Source organism: Pipra filicauda, unplaced genomic scaffold, assembly GCF_003945595.2.
Source record: "Pipra filicauda isolate LSUMZ 115617 unplaced genomic scaffold, ASM394559v2 scaffold219_size1829416_pilon, whole genome shotgun sequence".
Classification (NCBI taxonomy): Eukaryota; Metazoa; Chordata; class Aves; order Passeriformes; family Pipridae; genus Pipra; species Pipra filicauda.
The window spans coordinates 1,787,205-1,805,376 of record NW_024104331.1 but is presented as its reverse complement, the minus strand read 5'-3'; the positions used below and the strand labels follow the sequence as shown (position 1 = coordinate 1,805,376).

The following is an 18,172-nucleotide window of genomic DNA, read 5'->3' as shown; positions in this document are numbered from 1 at the left end:
CTGCTGAATAATTGTGTGTATGAAATATGAACACAGTTTTCAAAAGAGTGCCTGATAAGCAGCTTGCTGGAACGAAATGGTTGAGCAGAAGGAATTTACAGCACCTGCAGAGCATCGTGTGCTGTGGAAAACATTCAAGGTCAGCGTGAGAGAGACAGGTCACAGCACAGATCCAACTCCACAGCATCCCAATAATCCATTTCACACTCCACACTCAGGTAAGGATCACCTCAGAGGAGCCAAGATTTCTCCATCCCACGGACCAGAAAGCCAGGAGGAGCAGGCAGAACAGGTTTCTAAAACAGCAGGCAGGGAGCAGAGGACACAATCCCACAACGAGGAAGAGCATAGTTTAACATCCACCATCAAAAGGAACAAGGGAAGAAGTCAGGGAGGCACAAGCTTGGCTTCAAAAGAGGGAGAGTGGCAATGGGAGGTACAGAGAGGTAACAAAGACACCTGAGCACAGAGACTGAATGGCTGAAGAGCAGGAGAGCCCAGTTATGCTGGAAAACCAGTAATTTCTGGAGGAAATGGGCACATGCAGCCCAACCCTTTCTGGTGCTGGGCCACGGTGCCTGAACCAAAGCCCTGAACACAAGCACGGCTGCAAGAAGCGTGGATAAACAACTCTTCATCAGCACATCAAGAACAGCCTCCTCTGGGATATCTGAGGGTCAGGGTCCCTGTGGAGGCAGGAGAAAGGGAGAGCAGGAAATGCTCTCATTCCCTGCCATTAGACAGTTTTTTTCCCTGTGAATTTAGAGAGGCACAGGTGGAGGAAGGGGTGCAAGAAGGTCTGAAAGGCAGAAAGCAAATGAGCAGAAACAGAATACACAATATATGGCTTCCAGTTGCTGCAGGAAGAGACAAGAAAAAAACAACATCAGCTCCTCCACACACTGGATATGCAAAGGGAGGAGGAAAAAAAGGAATTACATCAGTTGAAGTACCTGCAAGGAGCTCTAGAGAGAAAAACAGGATGCACAGGGGCTCAGTGCTTTCAGAGTCACGCATGAACAGGAAAGAGAACCAGCAAAAGGCACCATTGCTATGGTGATCTAAAGCATTGGACACACTCAGCAAGGAGAAGAGATAAAAGGAATTACAAGCCACATTTTCAGCTGCACAGAACATCCTTGAGATAGGATCAGGCCCCAGGATCCACCCAGCACAATTGTTAGTTGATGCTGTCATCTGCCTCCTCATCCTCCTCGCTGTCTGCAGGTCAAAGAGGACACAGCACCAGATACAAATGTAAAGGGGTTATTTTATTATTGATTCAGAGGTTAGACAAGGCACCATTTGATCTAAAAAGAAATGCAAAAAACCCCCCCCAATTAAGTGTTATTTTTGCAGGCAATTAAGAAAGTCTCTTTTGCATTTCTTCAGCATTGTGTGAATTCCAGCTTGGTCATGATCACAGAAAAGCCACCCCATTCCCAGGTAAGGCAGGTTTGGACTAGAGCCACAGCCCCTCTTCAGCAGCAGAGAATCCTTGAGAAGTCTCTGTGCCAGGGTTTAGGAATGCAGCAGAACAAGAAAAACAAAAGTTCCAGGAAAAACCCATGGCACCACTTTTTCCTTTCCGTTTCAGACATGATGCATCATTTGTTCATTTTGGTCCTCGCTGACAGGAAGCGACTTCAGGAAAATCACAGCAAACTTTTCAGTGGCCTCAGGGTACCAAGAGCCCACGAGACAAGCCCTGAAAGTCCTGGAGAAGCCTGGAATGGCACCTAACCCTACCCTCCAACAGGTCAAGGACCTGCAGCTGATCACTCAGAGGTGTTTCACTGTCTTGTTTTGCCTCCCCAGACATGATTTCTAAGGAGAAGGCCACCTCTTCTTCACAATGATTCTGCCGAATAAGAAATCCAACCAAAACCCTACCAAATCAGCCCCCAAAACCCTTGTTTACCACCTCCTTCCCCCCCCCTCCCATCAATCATAACCCCCCACTCCCAGCTGCCCTCCCTTGCACCCAAGGGAGGGCTGCAATGGGTGATGTAGCAGAGTGTGCAGCGTTTGGTGGTGTCTCATCTGGTTCACGGAGTCACTCAGCTGGAATAAATGGGAACAAAGAGAAAAAAAAAAATATTTAGGGAAAAAAAAAATCAAACAAAATGAAGCATGGTTTATGGCAGAAAAAGGCTGGTGAGCTGGATGCAAAGTGAGCACAAGGGAGGAAAGGAATGAAGAGTGGAGGAACATCTTGTTCTTGCTGTAGAGTAAAACCCTGACCAAATCCAGGAATGCCAAGTGGCTGGGAACCCTTCCCTGCCATTATGGCAGCACAGAGGGGGCTGCAGCTCTCTGACTCTCTCAAGATAAAAGCTGCTTCTACTCAGAACTTCTTTACAGTCACTGAGACGCCAAGGCAGCTCTAACACACACTTTCCCCTTCCCTGGAGCACAGGAATCCTATCCCAAAGGCTATCCCGACCTCCCAGCGTGCTGGCATTGGGGCTGCCCTTCCACAGGAAAGCCAGAGACAAAGCAAGGGCCATCTGGGAATCCCAGGGGACCACAGGCTGCTGACAAAACCAGCCCTGTTGACTTCCAAACCCTTTCTCCCCAGTCATGTGCTTTCAAGAGAAACAAGTCAACTGCTTTCGGTTCCCCCGGTGTCATTTCCAGTTTGCTGGAAGGGAAGAGGTTGTTTCCCTGGAAAGGATGTATGAGGACAGAATGTGATTTTCAGACAAAGGAGAAATTATCAAGAAAAAGAGCAAGGGATTCCTGAGGATTAAGCATCTGCTCTGGACACAGAGCCCAAAGCAGCTCAGTGCACAGGAGGGAGATGGGCCATTTCCTCTGGAGAGGAGGGTACTCAGTAACTCTCAATCAGCAAATACACATGGAAGGCCAAAGGACAAAGTTTCACCTGTGCCAATCTATATTTACAGCGGGGTCCTCTAGGAAGGGCTGGAATCCCTCATGGACAAAGGTCAGTGCCAGCCTTGCAGTGTCACCCTGAGAAGACAAGGCACTACCCCCCCAGAGTGTCCTCACACAGAGAGCCCGTTGGATTTGCTCAAGAAACAGGAACATTTCCATGAGCTCGTAATGAAGGTCGTTAGCTCAAGGGCACATGGAGCCAGTGGTTAATAATGCTGTCTCTCCAGCCTTGAGAAATCATTTGTTTTGCAATAAGGCTTTATTATATTTAGACTTTGGGATCAGGAGAAGCTCAACACATCTTCCAAGGCAAGAGTGAAGAGATAAAACCCAAGTCCTTTTCTTATCCTCACGAGATCCCAACCTGCCACAAAGTGACTGTGAGACTCTAAACACGGACTCCATGTTTTTAAAAAGAGCAAGAAGCACTAATTTGCTATATTAAGGCCCACAAATGACAAGAGGTTGAAACCCCCACACACTTTCTGTCCCCTAAGTCCCATCAGCACAGGAAGACAGGCTGTGCTCTCAGGTGACCTGCCATCCCACCAGGAATAAAACACATACAAGGAGAACACGTTGTCACCCAGCCCCGAGCAGCAGCAAAACTGTCCCTCCCACGGCTGCTCCCCCAGCAACACACACACAGCAACCCCACGTTTCATTCCTGCACCTTCACATCACCTGGGAAAATCCTTCCCCCACTACTTAATCCTGACCTCCAACCTTCTCCTAGGCCCCCGTGGAGCAGCCAGGAGGAGCTGGAAGTACAGTTCCTTCTCCAGGTAGGTGCATTTCTAGGATGAAACAAAAGCTTTTTGACCCAAAAGGGTGCAGATCCCATTTTTGGCAGCCGGAGCCTGGGCTCGCTGCGGCCTCTAGAGGCCAAAATCTCCCACACCCGCAGACAGACTGACGTTCACATATAGCGAGATAGAGACCGTTAACAGCTCGTTTAATTAGAGAATTAGCACAGCCCTGCCTTGGGCTGCATCACCTTGTCCCCTCCTCTTCTATCTGCTCAGCTCTTCACCCTCCCTGGCCCCAGAGACAGAGAAACAGAGACAGAGGGAGAGAGAGAAAGCAGAGCTCTGTCCTGGGACGGAGCCCTAAATGAACATAACCAGGTCTTTACATGTTGCTCTCGAGAAGGCTGCCAGGATGCTGGCAAACACCACGTCAGGAGACTGGGAGGCATCCACGGCCGTATGGATCCCCCTCCTGCTGTAGTAGGAGATCAGGGGAGAGGTCTGGGTGTGATAGGACTTCAGGCGGGTTTTCAGGGCGGTCTCGTTATCGTCGGAGCGGCGGATCAGGGGCTCTCCAGTGACCTGGGAGAAGCAAGGGGACAGTCTCCAGCTTGCTGCAGCCTGGCACGCTCCCCCCTTCTCTCCACAGCTCCCACAACCCCTGCTCCCCTCCTCCAGGCCACGCTAAATGCAGAGCTGCAGAGGCGACCCCCAGGTCTGCGGGGGAGACAGAGCGAACCCAGGGCAGCCAAAACAAATCCCAGAGCAGTGAGTGAAGAGAGGAGGGTTCAGCACTGTGGTCGTTCCCCCACACACCACTCCAGGAGCCCCGAGAGCAGGCACCAGCTACAGTTGCTCCCCAGGATGGAAACCAGTCACAACCCACCGCAACTTCAGCTGTGGACAGAGTCCAACAAGTTCTGAGCCTGGCAGAGCCCGGGCCAGCTCTGCAGCACATCCATCCCTTCATCCATCCCTCCAGGCCTCGCTCCCCGCAGTGCCGTCGGCTCAGGCTGCCCAAGCAGTTCCCCACGCTCCCCAGAAAGCCAGGACAGAAGGTACAAGAGAAGGAAAGAAATGAGTTCTTTTTTTCCAGGGAGACTGCAAAGCATCAGCTAAACCCAAAGCAAGGCAAGCTGTGGCCCTGGGAGCTCACATACATCGTCCTTCATGGGCTCTTTTGGGGGTCTGAACTCCTCGTGATACGAGCGGCCACTCGCTGGGTGAATCAGCCTGAGACAGAAAATAAGTGTCAGCAAAGCAGGACAAGGTCTCCTGAGCCTGCCACTCATCAGCACAAGAACATCTGTAACAGCAACATGATTTGCCTTTCACCAGTAAGAAAGTTCTCTGTAGTTATTTCTGTACCAAGGGCCTCTTCAGTTTGGAAAAGCAGCTGCAGCAGGAGATGGAGAAGGAATTTTTACCTCCTGCTTTACTGGGGAAGGGGTCTGGCTTCTGGAGCTGTGAGGGTGACACAGTGACCTTAGACTGTGCCCAAATGTGTGCATTGTTCTTCCTAAGGGAGGAATAATGACTTTGGAGAAGGAAGACTTTAAAGGCTGAGCTGGGGCACCAAGGATGCTGATTCCTGTCAGTAATCCCTAATTTATAGGGCAAGGGAGGGGCTCTGCTCAAGGCTGGTCCAGCCATGGGAGAACAGGCGAGGGATCACGGCAGAAATCTAACAGAGACCAGCACCACAGCCAGCCCTAAGCACTGGGAGGACAACCTGGGATCTGAAATCAGGATGCCATTCCATAGACTAGGAAACCTCAACCTGTGCACTGAGCATCTGGGAGAGAAGCGTTACCGTCCAGTGATCCTCCGGATCAGCAAGGAGTCAGGGATGCTGAACTCAATGACCGAGTCGAGCTTCTCCTTTCTCTTCTCCAGGAGCTCATCCAGCTGCAAGAGCAAACACCCACCTCAGAGGGGCAGAGGGCCCAGGGACCCCTGTCTGCAGGGAAGGAGGTGCCAGAGCAGTCCCTGAGCAGGGCCCCACGTACCATCTCCGCCTGCTTCACCGTGCGGGGGAAGCCATCCAGCAGGAACCCGTTCTTGCAGGGAGGGGAGTCCAGGTTGTTCTCAATCAGCTCCACCACCATCTCATCGCTCACCTGCAGAGAGGGGGGGAGCCCGTGGTCAGGAGGGACACCCTGAACTTACATACAGTTGCCTTCAGAGCTGCTGCACTCATGGTGGGACTTTTGGGGTTGTCCTGTGCAGCGCCAGGGGTTGAACTCTATAATCCTTGTGGTTCCTTCCAGCTCAGGATATCCTGTGACTCTACAATCCATGTCAGTGCCCAGGCTGCTTCAGGCCCCTCCTACAGCCAGAGGCAGCAGCCATGGCACAGGGCACTGCTGCTAACAGGGTGAAAGCTGCGTGCTCATTCCTGCCCACGTCAAGGAAGCGCTCCCTGCCATGACTGCTGTGGGAAGCACTCCCTGCCATGGCTGCAACACCAGGATGTGGCCAAGGAGACCTTTCACTCCAGGGATACTCCACAGCGTGCCAGGGACTTGGACCAGTGCTGTAACCTCACCGTTACAAAGGTTGCTGTATTTCAAGGAAGACTGTCGGCTCGAAGACAAACTCCTGAGATTATTTTTTTTTTTAAAAGCAACTCACAACAGAAAATTTCGACATAACCTTGATTTCCTGTTACTTTGTACCTTCACCCACACATCCCCCTCAGGAGACAGGAAGGGCAGAGCAGGCAAGTTGCTCATTGACTCCCATAAACCTTGTGTGAAGGTAAAAGCCCAGTAGTTGCTGACAAGCTCTGGCTTTGCTGGATAGTTTTTTCCCATCCAACAATCTCGGCATACCGCTGGGATTAGTGCCTTTTCCACGCTGCAGCACTAACAGATGCTGCAGCCCCAACAATAGCTGTTTATTTGGGAGCAGCTCTCCTCAGCAGCGCTGTTTTCTCCAACACACACAGCTGGGACCCAGCAGGATTTGGGAACCAGGCTGTCACAACACACAAACAACAGCCCCCACAGGCTGGGGGGGAAGTCTGGGTGAAGCAACAAGTCACTTCTGTGCCTTCCTGATTACGCCCTTCAGAGAAACAGCCCCTGAGCATAAACCCATCCCAAACTGCTGTGCTCCCAGCTGAGTTATCACAGAGCCAGAGCTGCAGGGTGTCCCCGTGGAGCAGCCTGGAGCTGGCTGCCACACACACACGTGGCAGATACCACCAGCCTCACCAGATAACGTCCCTATCTTTCATAACCAGCCGGGTATCGCAGGCTCGGTGTTGCAATGAGCTCTGGGCAGAAGCTGAGATAAGCCACGTCACTCTCCCCATTTGGGGCCTGCAGAGGCTCCCTGGGGTGTTACAAGCCCGTGACAGCTGCAGAGATGCCCGAGATCTGCCCCACACGGGGGGCAAGTCGCTGCAATTTGTGGTTCCTTGAGTTTCCTGGAGATAGTTCAGTCCTTCTGATGAGATAATTAGACCCTTGTAAAGTGAATGTCAGAGATTCCAACTCTTGTCTCTGGGGGACCTAAAGTGCCTCTCTCACGCAGCACCTGCTGTAGCTGTCACAGCAACAACTTTAAGTCTATTTTCACCACTTGTGCAAGAGCTGGGATGCAGATGAACCCTCTGAAGTGATACCTGGAGTCCAGGTATCACGGGAAGAGAGGCTGGAGCAGCAAAGCACGGCTGCAACATCCTGCAGCTCCAAGGATACACCTTCAGCTCAAAGAGTGCTCAGAAACCAGCCAGAACTCACCCTGTGAGCATAAATGCAAGAACCACCCCAAGGACACAGGCTGTCAGTAAGCAAAGAGCAACTCCGAAGAGGAAAGGTGTTTTTATAGGATGTTTCTCCTGCAGAATAACAGAAGGAAAACCTCCACTCCTGCCTTCATCCTGCAATCTGCCTTCCCACACTAATTAGTTTTGTCACTGAGAATTCTAAACAGGAGGCGGGTTTTGCCTGCTCTCATTCCAGGTGCTGCCAGCCCATGTCCCCTCCCAGCACATCCCTCACGACCCACCAGCTTCCCAGCATCCATGGTCTCCTTGATCCGCTTGCCCAGCTCGGACCCCGAGGCCACCATGGCCCGCAGCATGTCCCCGGTAGCCAGGTGGCACACGCAGTAGGTCTCGGCGAGCTTGGGAGCCTGCGGGAGAGAACAGACAGCGGTGAGCGCTCCGGGGATGGGACCTCGGGGTGGGGGGCCGGGGGGACGCTCAGCCAGGGCTGGAGTGGACAGGCTGGGGCCTTGTCCCCTGTGGCAGCACCGGGACGCTCAGCGAACCGCCAGCACGTGGCAGGGCCCGGCGCCGAGTCCCCGGAGCGCTCCGGGAGCGGGGCCAGGGCACCGGGTCCCCGCGGGCCGGCCCTGCTCCGGGACAAAGGGATCCGGGACAAAGGGCCCCCGGAGGCGCGATACCGCCGAGCACCCCGAGGGAAGGGAAGCCCTGCGGAGCGGGACACCCCGCACGCCCCATCCCCTCGGCGAGGCCCACGCGGCGGTCACACGGGGAAAGGCCGGGCGGGCCGGTCCCGCCGGGCCGCTCCCTTCACGGGGAGCTCCCCCCGCCCCTCCCGCGCATCCCCGCTCACCTGCGTGCCCTTGCCGGCGCCGGGCGGGCCCAGCAGCACGGCGCGGATGCCGTGGCGGAGCCCCGGTGCCGGTGCCGGGCCCTGCCCGCGGCCGCCCCCGGCCTGAGCGCTCGGAGCCATGGCCGCCGCCGACTGCGCGCCCGCCCCGCGCCGGGGGGCGTGACCCCGCGTGCCCGGGGCGTGACTATGCATATGAGGGGCGTGGCCGCACGGACAACGGCCGCGGGTTTAAAAGCGAGTGGGGGCGTGGTTATGCGTGCGGTGGGCGGGGTTAACCCCGGTGACGGGCGGGGTTAAGTGGCGGTGGGCGGGGTTAATCGGCGGCGGGCGGGGCCATGGCTCCGCTTGGCTCGGGGCCCTCCGCCGGCACCGGGCGCTGTGTCCAGTTCTGGGCTTCTCAGCCCAAGAAGGACATTTTGGGGCTGGAGCGAGCCCAGAGGAAAGCAAAGAGCTCGGGAAGGCTCTGGAGTGCATGTCCTGTGAGGAGCGCTTGTGAGGGGCTCAGCCTGGAGAAAAGGGGGCTCAAGCGGGAGCTTCTCGCTCTCTCCGGACTCCCTGACAGGAGGGTGTTGCCAGGTGCGGGTCGGGCTCTGCCACCAGGCAGCTAGTGGCAGGAAAAGAGGACGTAGTCTTAAGCTGCACCAGGGCAGGTTTATGTTGGACAGTAGGAAGAAGTTCTTTACATGGAGAGTGATCGGACGTTGGAATGGGCTGCCCAGGGAGGTGATGGGTTCACTGTCCCTGGAGGTGTTTAAAAAGAGACCAGATGCGGCACTCAGTGCCATGGTCTAGCAGGCAAGGTGGTGTTAGGTCAAAAGTTGGACTTGATGATCTCAGAGGTCTTTTCCAACCTAGTTCCTTCTGTAACTCTGTGGTTCTGAGCTCTGCTTGCCCTGGCGCTGCGTGGGCTCAGCGTGGGCTGGGCTCAGCGCCCTGCTCTGCATGGGCTGTGCATCACGACACTGCCTGGTACATCCAGGAGAGACTGGCACTGCAGTGCTCTGCATCCCTCTGCTCTCCCCTCAGTGCAATGCTCTCTGCATGGCTTCCCACACCCCATGCAGAGCAGTCCAGGACTGGTGCCAGGCCAGAGCACTGGGAAAACACTCCAGGATCTCACAGGAGACAAGAGCTTCCTTGGCCCTGGTTGCCAGGAGAGTCTGTGGCAAAGCCAAGACCACGGTGTTGAATACAGAAACCCAGGATAAGTCTGTCCCTCTCACCTCCTCATTGGGGGCAGCTACCCCTCCACACACAGAACACTGGCTCCTCAGCAGCACCAAGGAGGGACCTGCAAATTAACAAGAAGAAATAAAAATAGTCCCTGCTCGGCCCTTGCTGTTTGTGGGATGGAGCAGTGCAACCATTTCCAAATGCAGCAGAGACAGCACTGATGGACCAGACGAAGCACCTCCATTTATGGCAGAGCTGGACCTGCTGCCAGGGAACCCACCGAAGCTGGCAGCACCTCAGCAAGGGCAGGATCAGGCCCTGACATCTTCCCAACTACCTCCTGCCCGCCCTGCCGGAGTCCCAGCCAGACAGGCACTGCAGGGAGCCTGGTTTCCCTGGCAGCAGCATTTCAGAGGTATTTTGAGCTCTCTTCCCCACGAGGGTCCCCGTGCATAGGATGCACAGCCTCGTGAGGTGGCCCCGCAGCAGGGCTGGGCTGGGGATGAGCTGGACTGGGTGAGAACCCCGAGGTGACTCCTGGGGGCAGCCCCAGCCCTGGGAGGGGGCGGGCGACGTGGGAGAGCGTTCTCCAAGAGGGATGCAGGATGCTCAGAGGCAGCTCAGCCAATAGGGTCGCTGGATTTGGTTGTCATGGTTACAGTTGGGAGGCAGAGCAGGGAGGGAGCCCTGAGAGAGAAGGGGTGCAGAGCTCCCCCGTCCTCTGCAAGGGCTCAGGGCGGGCAGGGAGCTGGGGCAGGACAAACAGCCGCTGCTGGGGGCCGGTTCATTCTCTCGGGAGACCCATGGCAGAATCTGTTTAAATGCTTTCTGAGGTAAGGGGGCTTAGGGGCCTTTGAGGGGAAATGTCTTGCCTGGCACAGTGAGGAGGGGGCTGGTGAGGGATGCCTGTGGCTGCTGAGTTTTGGGGATGGTGGGTGGAGGATGCTGTCAGTGCCCCTCTCCCTCGCTAACCCCGTCACTGCTTCTCCCCAGGGCCCCCGGACCCCCAGCGACAGCCACACCTCAGGGTGCTGTGGGAGCTCTGCATTCCTCGGGGAGCCCCCCTGGCAGCACGTCTGAGCACCTGGGAGGGAGAACCGGGCCGTGGTAAGGAGGGGGTGTCCCAGGCTGGGGCACATGTTCCGACAGGAATGACCCACCTCACTGCTTCCGTGCCCCATCCTGGTGGGCTGGGTGCTGCTTAGTGATGGGATGTGAAGGGTAAAGCTGTAGCAGTCGCTCTCCTTTCCTGAATATGAGGCTCTAAGAGCTTTAAAAACATGTTTTTTCACCTCATTCCCCAGCTCTGGAATTTGCTGGTGGGGCTTGCTCAATGCATTACAACATCCTGCTGCTCTGGGGTCAGCGTGGTCTTTCTCCCAGTGCCTGCCCCAAAATGTTGTCAGTAGGTGTCTGTGGGGAGGAGGTGCAGTGCTGCTCTGAGAAATGAAACCTCTGCCTCCTGCTCCCTTCAGATCAGAGAGACCATGTTCCTGTAAGATCCCTGGAGCTAGACCTGGATTATCAGTGGAAACGTTCCCTGCTATGCTGTCAGCTCTCTGGGTTATGAGACAGGCTGGGTCCAGGGCAGGAAATTGTTAAAGTGTGCAAGCTTAAAGGTAAAGCTCTGCTAGGATGAGCCAGGAAACTCTGTGCAGCTTAACTGTCCCCTGGTTCCACACCCTGTGTCATGAAAGAGCTGTGGATCCACAGCAGGGATCCAGACTGTCCTCAGGTCGGGCGGTGTCAGCGAGGGGTCTGTGCTCTGCCTCCCTTTTCCCAGGGCTTGTGTGCCTGGGAAAATGGATCCATGAGAATGGAAACCATAAGGGATCCTCACCACAGCAGATCCAGCTACATTCCAGAGCGTGAAGGGACATGTCCTGGCACATAAAGGCCTCCATCCTCTTCGCAGTGCAGTTGGCTTTGTTGTTGAACTGCTGCTGATGGAGACAAGGCTGCTGTGTGCCAAAACACAGCTCTGAGCTGCAGAGAAATGTGTCTCCTCCCCCAAAAGAAGATGCTTTAACCCACAGGAGGGCTCTGCTGAGGCGCTGGTTTGGAGCAGAGCAGCACAGAGCTCTGCCCGGGGCAGTGCTGCCATGGGAGAGATGGATGGGGAGCACCCCGGGGTGCTGATGAAGCTTCTGGACCCTGCCCTTAATATTCCTTCTTTTTCCAGTGTGTTGCTTTTTTAGAATCTATACCCTACTCAAGGAGGCTTTAAATGAGCATCATCACACCCTGAACATCCCACCATGAACGGGTACCTGAACGAATCCAATTTCCTGATGGTGGAGGAGGGCTTCACCACCAGAGACCTGCTGGAGAACCTCCTCGGGGAGCTGTGCCAGGGGGTAAGGGCTGGTTCTCTGCTTCCCCCCTTACAAGAGGCACTCATGGAAGCTTCTGCTTACTCCAGCTTTCCCCTAGAGCGACCAGCAAGCCTTCTTCGTGGCAGACCTCGGGGACGTTGTGAAGAAGCACCTGCATTTCCTGAAGGCCCTGCCCCGGGTGAAACCCTATTTCCCAGTTAAATGCAACAGCAGTGAAGGAGTGATTCGGCTGCTGGCAGAGCTGGGGGCAGGCTTTGCCTGTGCCAACAAGGTAAGGACGTGGGAGGACAGCTCCAAGTGAGCATCCTACAAGCATTTGTGGGAGAGTGGCAGAGCTCACCCTCCACTCAGTAGGTGACATTTACAGGGGCAGGAGTCTCCCTCTGCTGTCAAGAGTCTATTGGCACAGCCCATAAATCCCTGTCCTCTGTCTGGTGACCCAGGCTTTCCCTTTGACCAACATTCCTGCCTCTGGAGCTGGTGTTTTGGCTGGCAGGCTTGGCTGGTGGCACAGCACACCCCTGGGGTGCCACTGCCAGAGCCATCCAACTCTTGCTTTCTTTAAGGATGAGGCTAAAGCTCCCTGCTCCCTCCTCGTCATCATTTGCAATAGCCAGATTTCCAGGGAGGAGCCAAATTAAGCCACTAACTTGTACAGAATTAAATAAGATGGGTTTCCAGGAGGAGAAAGTGCAGGTGTTGTCACAGCTCAGACCAGGGGTCACATGCCAACCCTATGCCTGCTAAACCCACCTGTTTCCTCTCCTGGTCTCATGCTGTTTTAAACACCTTCCCACAGTCTGTCCTTGCCAGGACAAAGTCCACTGTGATGCCTTTGAGCTCTTGTAGCTTCTCCTTGGAAAAGCCCAGGCCGCAACGCTGACGCTTTGCCCTCCCCAGTGCTGCAAACTGGACAAGACCCAGGGCTGGTGATGGCCATGGGGACCTTCCTGAGTGTGTTCCCTGTCCCTGCAGGCTGAGATCACACGGGTTCAAGGCATTGGAGTCCCAGCTGACAGGATCTTCTACAGCAGCCCCTGCAAGCAGGTTGCCCACATCAGGTACGCGGCCAAACACGGGGTGCAGCTGATGACCTTCGACAACGAGGTGGAGCTGAGCAAGGTGGCCAGGAGCCACCCCCATGCCAGGTGGGTGTCTGGCAGCACCATTGGAGGGGCAGCTGGAGGAGGAGCTGGGCAGGGGACTGTGGGGTGCTAGAGGGGCTGAAGAGGAGGTTGTAGAAGGTTGGTGTCGGTCTCTTCTCCCAGGCGACAAGCGATAGGACAAGAGGGAACAGGCTCAAGTTGTGCCAGGGGAGGTTTAGATTGGATATTTGGAAAAATTTGATCACTGAAAGGGTGCTCAGGCATCGCAACAGGCTGCCCAGGGAAGTGGTGGAATCACTATCCCTGGAAGTGTTCAAAAAACACGTAGATGTGGCACTTGGAGAAATGGGTTAGCAGTGGGCTTGGCAGTGCTGGGTGAATGGTTGGACTCGGTGATCTTAGAGAGCTTTTTTGGCCTTAATGATTCCATGACCCTGTGATTCCAAGCCCCCTCAACACAGTGTGGCTTTGCTGTGCAGGATGTTGTTGGGGATCACTGCTGACTCCAGCCCTTCTGCCCACCCGAGCATGACATTTGGGACCACGCTCAAATCCTGCCGGCACCTGCTGGAGGCAGCGAAGGAGCAGGCTGTGGAGGTGGTTGGCATCAGGTACAGCACGTGGTTCTTCTTCCAGAGGGGTGCTCAGCCCCTGTGGATCGGGATATGGGGAGCTCTGCCCTGCTGGAACAACACAGTGCTCCACGGAGCCACCGGGAGTGAGGTGAAGGCAGGGATTTGCAGGGGTTCACCTTGTGGGGGCCAGTTTGGGGCAGGTTTGACCCTAAGAAAGGCTTTTTGAGGCTCTGTGGGTCTGTCCAGGTGGTCTGGCTTGGGGTGGTGTGTGGGATGCACAGAGCTGCCTCCAGTGGGTGACAGTCCCAGTGCTGTCACTCTCTGGGGACAGTCAAACCCTGTTGAAATGGGCTCTGTGCCTTCAGCTTCCACCTTGGGGGCCGTGGGCTGGAGCCCCAGGCCTTTGCTCAGGCCGTGGCTGCAGCACAGCTGGTGTTTGACATGGGCACAGAGCTGGGCTACCAGATGCACCTCCTGGACATCGGCGGGGGCTTCCCCGGCACCGAGGACACCAGAGCCCGGTTCGAAGAGGTACCACAGCCCCCAGCACCTGCCCCTCAGCAGGCACAGAGCGAGGCTGGAGGCTCTCCCTGGGTCTGGCTCGCTGTGAAATCCCTGTATCCAAGAGGGTACTTCTTCTTCCCACACAGATTGCTGCCGTGGTAAACTCTGCCTTGGACTTGTACTTCCCGGATGGCTCTGGGGTGGAGATTGTTGCCAGACCGGGGCGATACTACGTCACCTCCGCCTTCACCTTCGCTGTCAGCATCACTGCCCTGGAAGAGATCCCCATGGAGCAGCCTGGCTCTGACGGTAGGTGGGACAGTGGGACAGGCCCACCTGTGTGCCCAAGCCCCCCCTGAGCCCTCTCCTTGCTCCCCTTCCAGAGGAGGAGTCCAGCAGCAGGAAGAGCCTCGTGTATCACCTCAACGACGGCATCTACGGCGCCTTCAGCTGCCTCCTGTTCGACAGCCCCTGCCCCAGGCCTCGGCTGCACAAGGTGAGGGGGTTTGCCCAGCCTGGGGAGAGCCCAGGGGGTCCCTCACATTGTGTGGCATCACCTCATGCCAGAGGGGAGCAGACTGTGGGGAAGCTGTAGCCGGTCCATGGACTCCCGGGGTTGGATCTTTGGGATGGGTGGAGATGAGACAGGTCACTGTGACACTGGGACATCCTCATCCCCGTGGCTGCTCTCTGTCTGCCCCAGAGACCCTGCCCAGAGCACCCCTCCCACAGCAGCAGCCTCAGGGGCCCCCCTGGCCACGCCGAGGATCGCATCGCCGACGGGCTGGAGCTGCCCGAGCTGCACGTCGGGGACTGGCTGCTTTTTGGGAACATGGGGGCCTACACCATCCCAGCCTCATCCCAGCTCGGGGGGTGTCCCCAGCCACACGTCACCTACGCCATGTCCCGCATGGCCTGGTAAGAGACCGTCAGAGTGGGGGGACAGGGCTGGGTCCTGCGGGGTGGGAGATGCCGCTTTCCTTCCTCCACCGGGGCTCTTCGCCCGAGGAAAAGGGTCAAATCTGAGTCCCAGAGCCCTGAAAATTCAGGGTAAAAACCTGGCCTCAGAGGCAAAACTCCTATTCTTTTAAATGTTGGCAAACTTGAGCCTGTTTTTTGCTGGGGAAGCCACAGGCAGCTCACCTCTGGCTGTTGTTCTGTTGGGGGGATGTGAGAACCCTGGAGATTCCCCTTCCCTGGGCCCACTCCCTTCATGAGGGGCTGCTCCTTCCCCCTTGCTCCCCCTCGGGTGTCTCCCACTTGCAGGAAAGCCATCCAGCTCTTCCAGGGAAAGCCCCTCCAGGCAGAAGAAGACCGTGAGAGCCTCTGCACGCCCCTGTCCTGCGGCTGGGAGATGGCAGAGACCCTCTGTGTCCCCCCAGTCTTTGCTCCCACCAGCATCATCTGAGCAGGGATGGCACAGGGAGGGGAGGACCCATGGTGGGGAAGGGCCCTGGGGTGGTACAGGGGTGGGGAAGGGTCCTGCAGCAGTACCAGGGCGGGGGGGAAGGTCCCATGGCAGTACCAGGGGGATAAAGGTCCCACAGCGGTACCTGGGGTGGGAAAGATCCCACAGTGGGAAAGGTCCCACGGTGGGAAAGGTCCCATTGTGGTACCAGGGTGGATGAAGATCCTGTGGCAGTACCCAGGGGTGGAAAAATCCCCCAGTGGAAAAGGTGCCACAGTGGTACCAGTAGGGGAAAGGTCCGGGGGGTAAAAAGGTCCTGCAGTGGGAAAGGTCCCGTGGTGGTACCGGGGGGGATAAAGATCCCATGGCAGCACCTGGCAGGGAAAAATCCCCCAGTGGGAAAGGTCCCAAAGTGGTACCAGAGAGGGAAATGTACTGGATGTACTGGAGGAGGGAAATGTCCCATGGTGGTATCAGGAGGGAAAAGGTCCTGCAGTAGGAAAGGTCCCATGGTGGTACTGGTGGGGGAAAGGTCTCATGGCTGTACTGGAGGAGGGAAAGGTCCCACAGTGGGAAAGGTCCCCTGGCAGCACCAGGGGGAAGGAGGTGCTCTCCTGCTGCTGGCACCACCCCGCTCCACTCTCCCCAGGACTGCACTGGGAACTTCGAAGTAAATCCTATCCCATGGATCCTGTCCCATAAATCCTGCTCCTCCAGCTCGTGCAGCGTGTGTTTGGCAGGTGGGCGGGGGGTGCCCAGCAGGTTTGGGCTCTTGTTTTAGGAGGAATGGTAATAGCTGGTGTCCAACGTGGCCCAGGGGTGGGGGATGAGGGAGCCCCCGGCTTCCCCTCCACACCCCGCACTGGAGGTGGCGCAGAATCCGTCTGCAATCAGCGTTTTAATGAGGTTTTGCTCATTAGGGAGGGTGGGGCTGTTCACCCAAACCTTGTCCGGGCATCCGGAGGGAGCCCTGGGATTTTGGGGGCACGGAAATAGGGGGGTGGGTTCAGGATGCGGGTGTCACTGCGGGGAAGACCCATCTGCCAGGTTCCCGAGGTCCCCTCAGCCCTAAGGAAGGCTCCCGTCCTGGGGTGTGTGTGGGGGTCCTGCACAGGACAGCCCCTCTGAGACCTGAAAGTCAGGGACTGGGAGAACTGGGGGTCACTGGAAGCCCTGGGAGGACACTGGGAGGACACTGGGAGGACACTGGGAGCGCTGGAAGGACACTGGGATGAAAGCGGGAGTACTGGAATGACACTGGGAGCACTGGGAGGGCACTAGAAGGACACTGGAAGGACACTGGGAGCACTGGGAACCCTCGAGCGCGGCCGCCAGGGGGCGCTGGGGCGCGGCGAGCAGCGTGTCCTCCACCCCGCCAGAGGGCGCTGCAGCGCGCGGGGCGCCGCTCCTGCCTCCCTTCTCTGTCCCCTCCCAGCCGCAAAGCGCGACGCGGTGTCGCGCTTGGAGTCGCGCTTGGCGGCGGCGGCGTCGCGCGAGGCCGGTGAAGGACGGGCCGTGGGAGGGCCGGGGGTTTCGCGACAGCGGCCGTGTCGCGACAGAGCGCGCAACCATGCCCTTCTGGGACCTGCAGAAGCAGCTGGGCATCGACGTGGACACCTGGCTGCTGCGGCAGAGCATGCCGCAGCCGAACCGCAGGGCCGCCCTGTGTCACGCCTTCGAGCGGGAGTGGGTAGAGTGCGGGCACGGGATAGGCCGGACGCGCGCCGAGCGCGAGTGCCGGCCCGAGTACGAGGACTTCATGGAGTGCATGATGCACGTCAAGATGGTGGGTCAGCGCGGGGCTCGGAGGGGTGCGGGGGACGCCGGGCTGGGAGGGACAAGGAGGGATCTGGGGGGTCCTGACAAAGGGGCACCAGGTCCTGGTGAGGGACATGGGGGTGTCCGGGCTGAGGGGGGACACGGAGGGCACCGGGGGGGGGGGTGGAGAGGACATGGAGGTCACGGGGATGTGGAGGGTCCTGATAAGCGGGGGGGGCCCTGGGTCACCAAGGTCCGGGGGGGGACATGAGGGGCCCCAAGGGTCTGGACGGTCCTAATTAAGAGGAGGGGAGGGGGTATGGGGGGCCTAAGGGAGGCACGGGGTGGGTACAGAGGTCTCTGGGGGGCCCTCACAAGTAGGGGTGAAAGGGGGGGCACGGGAACACCAGGGAGGGGGCTGGAGGCACCTGAAGTGCTGGGTCAGGCTGGGGAGGGGGTGCTCAGGGTCCTGGGCAAGCTCTGGAGAAGGTCTGGGGGCTCCAGCCCGGGGGGGAAAGGGGGATTGGGGTGGGTTCTGGACCCCCAGCAGCCCCTTCCCTGAGGGCTCTGGTCGCTGCAGGAGCCCAGAGAAGCTGCAGCTGCCCCATCCCTGGAAGTGTCCAAGGCCAGGTTGGAGCAGCCTGGGATGGTGGAAGGTGTCCTGTCTGGCCAAAAACATCGGGCTGAAAACTCAAATTATCATCAGCTGTAAAATGTGCTGCAGCATCCTGAAAGCCCTCAGGTTTTTGGGAAGAGGCTCCAGCCCGGCTGAGGAGCACCCAGGGCAGGGTTAATGTGGGTTCCATGACCTGCCCTGGGGACCCCCTGAGAGCTGTGACACCCCTCTGTGTCCCTGCCAGGCCAAGAGGCTCCAGACCATCCTGCAGCAGCGGGACAAGATGATCAAGGAAGGGAAGTACACCCCACCTGACTACCACCAGGGCAAGGACGACTCCAGGCCGTGATTCCCGGGGTCCTGACGTGGAATTCCTGTGGGAAGCAAGCCCACAGGACACAGGGGTGGGCAGTGACCCCACACATCACTCGAGCAGTAAATGTCCCTTTGGAATGTC

At 57.2% G+C, this 18,172-nt stretch overlaps 3 protein-coding genes across 9 annotated transcripts; 2 read left to right on the top strand and 1 right to left on the bottom strand.

Annotated features, from left to right (window-relative positions):
* Positions 1–1,250: 1,250 nt before the first annotated feature.
* On the bottom strand, positions 1,251–8,442 carry AK2 (adenylate kinase 2). 5 transcript variants are annotated; one of them, XM_027740131.2, is made up of 7 exons: positions 8,240–8,372; positions 7,668–7,793; positions 5,660–5,770; positions 5,464–5,558; positions 4,811–4,883; positions 4,037–4,232; positions 1,251–2,064 (listed from the first exon to the last, which is right to left on the bottom strand). In XM_027740131.2, exons 1-7 carry the CDS (start codon positions 8,357–8,359, stop codon positions 2,057–2,059), a joined length of 729 nt encoding a protein of 242 aa, XP_027595932.1. In that variant the 5' UTR covers positions 8,360–8,372; the 3' UTR covers positions 1,251–2,056. The 5 variants fall into 5 exon arrangements, with proteins under 5 accessions (XP_027595932.1, XP_027595931.2, XP_039237184.1 ...); XM_039381250.1 differs by lacking the exon at positions 1,251–2,064 and adding an exon at positions 4,537–4,702 and having other exon boundaries at positions 4,141–4,232; XM_039381251.1 differs by lacking the exon at positions 1,251–2,064 and adding an exon at positions 4,537–4,684 and having other exon boundaries at positions 4,141–4,232.
* Positions 8,443–9,148: 706 nt separating this feature from the next.
* Positions 9,149–16,057, top strand: AZIN2 (antizyme inhibitor 2). 3 transcript variants are annotated; one of them, XR_003544277.2, is made up of 12 exons: positions 10,095–10,245; positions 10,406–10,519; positions 11,595–11,769; positions 11,846–12,019; positions 12,724–12,896; positions 13,334–13,465; positions 13,795–13,960; positions 14,080–14,242; positions 14,317–14,429; positions 14,637–14,851; positions 15,200–15,800; positions 15,846–16,057. XR_003544277.2 is itself a non-coding variant. In XM_027740128.2 (11 exons), the coding sequence occupies exons 3-11, from the start codon at positions 11,671–11,673 to the stop codon at positions 15,339–15,341; spliced, it is 1,377 nt and encodes a 458-aa protein (XP_027595929.1). In that variant the 5' UTR covers positions 9,149–9,827; positions 10,406–10,519; positions 11,595–11,670; the 3' UTR covers positions 15,342–16,057. The 3 variants fall into 3 exon arrangements, 2 of the variants coding, with proteins under 2 accessions (XP_027595929.1, XP_027595928.1); XM_027740128.2 differs by lacking the exon at positions 10,095–10,245 and adding an exon at positions 9,149–9,827 and having other exon boundaries at positions 15,200–16,057; XM_027740127.2 differs by having other exon boundaries at positions 15,200–16,057.
* Positions 16,058–16,638: 581 nt separating this feature from the next.
* On the top strand, positions 16,639–18,172 carry NDUFS5 (NADH:ubiquinone oxidoreductase subunit S5). Its single transcript, XM_027740133.2, has 2 exons — positions 16,639–17,127; positions 17,960–18,172. Exons 1-2 carry the CDS (start codon positions 16,912–16,914, stop codon positions 18,062–18,064), a joined length of 321 nt encoding a protein of 106 aa, XP_027595934.1. The 5' UTR covers positions 16,639–16,911; the 3' UTR covers positions 18,065–18,172.